The sequence below is a fragment of the Brassica oleracea genome, chromosome C3 (genome assembly GCF_000695525.1).
Source record: "Brassica oleracea var. oleracea cultivar TO1000 chromosome C3, BOL, whole genome shotgun sequence".
Classification (NCBI taxonomy): domain Eukaryota; kingdom Viridiplantae; phylum Streptophyta; class Magnoliopsida; order Brassicales; family Brassicaceae; genus Brassica; species Brassica oleracea.
The window spans coordinates 3663268-3667294 of NC_027750.1; the positions used below are offsets into that span (position 1 = coordinate 3663268).

At 39.4% G+C, this 4027-nt stretch overlaps 1 protein-coding gene across 1 annotated transcript; it reads right to left on the bottom strand.

The window, feature by feature from the left end:
• Positions 1 to 348: 348 nt before the first annotated feature.
• On the bottom strand, positions 349 to 1787 carry LOC106329678. Its single transcript, XM_013768351.1, has 3 exons — positions 1600 to 1787; positions 1258 to 1420; positions 349 to 1149 (listed from the first exon to the last, which is right to left on the bottom strand). Exons 1-3 carry the CDS (start codon positions 1785 to 1787, stop codon positions 349 to 351), a joined length of 1152 nt encoding a protein of 383 aa, XP_013623805.1.
• Positions 1788 to 4027: the final 2240 nt, after the last annotated feature.

Consider the following 4027-nt stretch of genomic DNA (forward strand, 5'->3'; position numbering starts at 1 on the left):
CTTAACTTATTTCTTTCAAGTGTCAAATAAGTTATCATATTTTCTTTCTTTTTTCGTTTATTATATATATAATGAATCATATAAAGTTATTAATTTATAGAGTTATTAATATATATATTGAATCATATAATTTATCATATTTTCTTTCTTTTTTCTTTTTTTATTGAAATGTTAAATTTATATATCAACAAAAGAAAAACTATTTACAATACGAAAATGCTGAAGTTTTAAATGCAATACGTTAACTTAGTTTCTTCCAAAGCCATCTCTGCATCAGAGAGCTAGTAAAATCAGTATTCCTTGGTCGAATGGAGGAGATCCTGTTTCGTATGGTCCTATCCAGCGACTTCACAAGCTGAGCCGGCGAGCTCCACGAATTGTTATGCTTCGTCCATTGCGTTCTCTCCAAAGTAAGTAGACTGATCCTTGAAAGGCCAGCCGAAGCAGGCAGGAGTCAACCTTGTTACGTTGGGAAGATAGCAGTGTGTTCATGGTGATGTTCCAGTCCAGGCTAGGCCGAGGAAGGAGATATCCAGTGAGGTCGGTCCAGACAGTATAAGAGTACAGGCAGGCGAAGAAGAGGTGGTCGCGGGTTTCATCAGGCTCGCCACACAGCCTACCCTGGATTTCCCCCCATGCTCGAGTTCGATCACCTAATGAAAGCATGTTCCGCACAGTCGGCCACACTATGAACGAGAACCGAGGGATTGATTCCGAGAACCATATAACTTTGCTCCATTCAACTGCAGTTCCGTGCACTCGAAGTTGATCCCATGTTCTAGATGATGAGAACCAAGATTTGTAGTTATCCTCTCCATGTTTCCAAAGCACACGATCACCGCCTGCGCCCCCTACCTGGGGTGGGACAGAGTTGATGGCAGCTATCATCGCCCGTAGGTGATAGCTGCGACATCTTCTGATGTTCCATTGCCCAGACGAGGCCACGTCGGCGACTGTGGCATATCTGTTTAAACCCATCAACATGGTACCCGAGTCACCTGCAGTGTCAATTAGTTTTCCCATATTCAGCCAATTATCAAACCAAAACAGAGTATCCTTTCCGTTACCAATTTCAGACTTGAGGAACATAGCTGCTTCATGGCGGAGTTTAAAAAGTTTACGCCATATCCAACAGCCTGCTTGAGTGTCCTTTACATCCCAGAAACATTGATTATGTAATAGGTTTGTTCGAGTCCAAGCTACCCAAAGGGATCCTGAATTTGTGATAAGGCTCCAAATCAGACTCAGGGCAAATACTTTAGATGAATCAACCAGCTGTCGAATTCCCAAACCCGGCTCTTCCTTAGGCATACAGACTTCGTCCCATGCCACTTTGGCTTCCCCGCTAGAGTTTGGCGTGCCAGACCAGAGAAAAGCACTACACATGCTCTCGATCGTTTCAAGACAACGCTTCGGTAACCTAAAAACAGAGCTCCAAAAGTTCGTAATACTTACAATCACCGAATTTATGAGCTGCAGTCGCGCAGCATAGGAGAGAGCTCGGCTCATCCAGGAAATAAATTTAGATCGGATACGATCTATAAGAGGTTCATAGTCATCCCGTGTCATGTACTTGGTCGTGAGGGGAGACCCAGATACCGTATCGGAAGAGTATCAATTGGGAGGTTTAGTCGGCTCACCTCATCAAGGAAGCATTGGTGAACTGTTCCTCCCATGTAAATGGCTGACTTGGCTGGGCTTATAGCAAGACCTGACCAGCTCTCAAACTCGTTTAGGACAGAGAATATGCCTTGTAAGGAGCTAGGCTCACCATCAGTGAATACCATGATATCGTCTGTGAAGCTCAACTGAATAAGATTGATTTGAGCGCAAGTTGGGTGGTAACCGATATTACCTGCTGCAGAAGATTTGTTTAGCGCCAGAGAGAGTACATTAATGGCGATAACAAATAGATACGAAGATAGGGTGCAGCCTTGTCTCAGACCCCTCGCACTAGGGAAGAATCCCTCTAGTTCACCATTGAGTACTGATATGGAAAAAGCAGCAGTGGACATGCAGACATGTATCCAGTGAATAAATTGCTCTAGTATATGCATCACTCGAAGCGTGTCCTCAATAAAAGACTATTGGACCGTGTCAAAGGCTTTTGATATGTCCAGTTTCAGTACACTACGAGCTCCAATCGAGTCTTTGTGGTAATTCTTGACCAGTTCAGTGGCCAAAAGTACATTCTCCAACATGAGTCGCCCTTTCACAAAAGCACACTGGTTCGGTTCTATTAGCTTCGGAAGTAAGACCTTCAGAAGATTGGAATCATCTCCTCTCATACCCCTTTATCTCATATGACAATCTCCACAGGACCTCGTCTAAAATCATTATTGTTTTGAATTATTTTTAATGCGAAAATTAAGTTAATTACCTTTTTACCCTCTAAAACTATCCCTAAATATTTGTGATTCATTTTCTGTTTACTTATTCTTTTTTTTTTTTCTTTCTCTTCCTCTCTACGACGGCTGACTTCTTTTTTCTCTCTTCCTCTGTGATTTTTTCTTCTTCTCATCCTCTCTGTAATTTCTTTTCTTCTCTACTTCTTTGCGGTTTTTCTTTTTCTTCGTTCTTCTTGTTTATTCTTCTATCTTCTTCTCTATTAAATCAAATGATTAATTTCTTTTATTAACCCTAAAACTATATCTGGAAACCAAAAAAGAAAACATATCTACGGTAGCTCGCAGTGATGTGATAACAAACAAGGTGGCGAAAACGGAAAAGAGAAGGTGGCGACTCTACCTCAGATTTTTGGTTATGGATCTACAATCCTAGATCTACAATTTTATTTTAGGTTTTTTAGGGTTCTTCATGTTCTGGGTTTCTTTTAAATATATTTTAGGATTCTCATGTTTTATATTTGAAAGATTCTTGTACGGTTTGTGTTTTTATTCATTTCATCTTCAGATCTGGATCCAATATAACTGAGTATTATTGACTCAATTGAAAAACTAACTCAATAGTACTTAGTACTACAAAGTATAACCAGTAGAACTTAGTCGAATTCAGTATAACTAACTCATAAGTAGAATTCAATATTACTCGGTATTACTAGTATAACCAGTAAAACTTGGTATAACTCAGTAGTACGCATTATAACAGTTATAACCAGCATAACTCCATAGAACTCGGTATAACTACATTTAGTAATACTCAATATGACTCAGTAGAACTCAGTATAACTACAGTCAGTATAACTCAGTATAATCAGTATAACTTGTATAACCAGTATAATTCAGTAGAACTAAACATCAGTATTATCCAGTATAACGAAGTACAACTTAGTATAACTAAGGAAAACTATACGGTATAATATAGTATCTGAAATTTGAAATTTTGAAATTATGAAATTTTGAAATTTTGAAATTTGAAAATTTGAAATTAAAATTTTTTTAAAAAAAAATATTAATTTTTCAAAAATAATAAAATGACAAAATCGGGTTTACATGTTTCATTAAAGCAATAAGGGTATAGGAAATTTTAGAGGCCCATAGGAGATTGTCTCTAAAGAAATAGGGACATGGGAAAAGTTGGCTCAGACGATTGGCCAAGACCTTGGATACAACCTTGTAGAGGATGTTACAGTAAGATATGGGCCTAAAATCTTTCATAGTTTCTGCTCCTTGGATCTTCGGTATGAGGGTTAAGATCGTGGCATTCACTCCTTTCGGAAGGAAACCATAGAGAAAGAAAGATTGTACCGCAGTAATGAAAGATTACAGGCCAGGCAGCTTAATATAATTCAACAGGGTAACCGTCCGGTCCCGGCGCTTTGTTTGCCGGCATGGAGAAGAGCACATTTCTTATCTCAGCTTCCACTACAAGAAAACACGCCGAATTCCGACGGAGGTTCCGACGGACATCAATGTCGTCGGAAATTTGTGACGGATTACTGACCAATTTCTGACCAAATCCAAAAAAATGAAGTCGTCGGAATTCCGTCGGCCATTTCCGACGGAATTCCGACGAAACAAGGGTCATCGGAATTTTCCGACGACTTTTCGACGACATTCCGATAAAA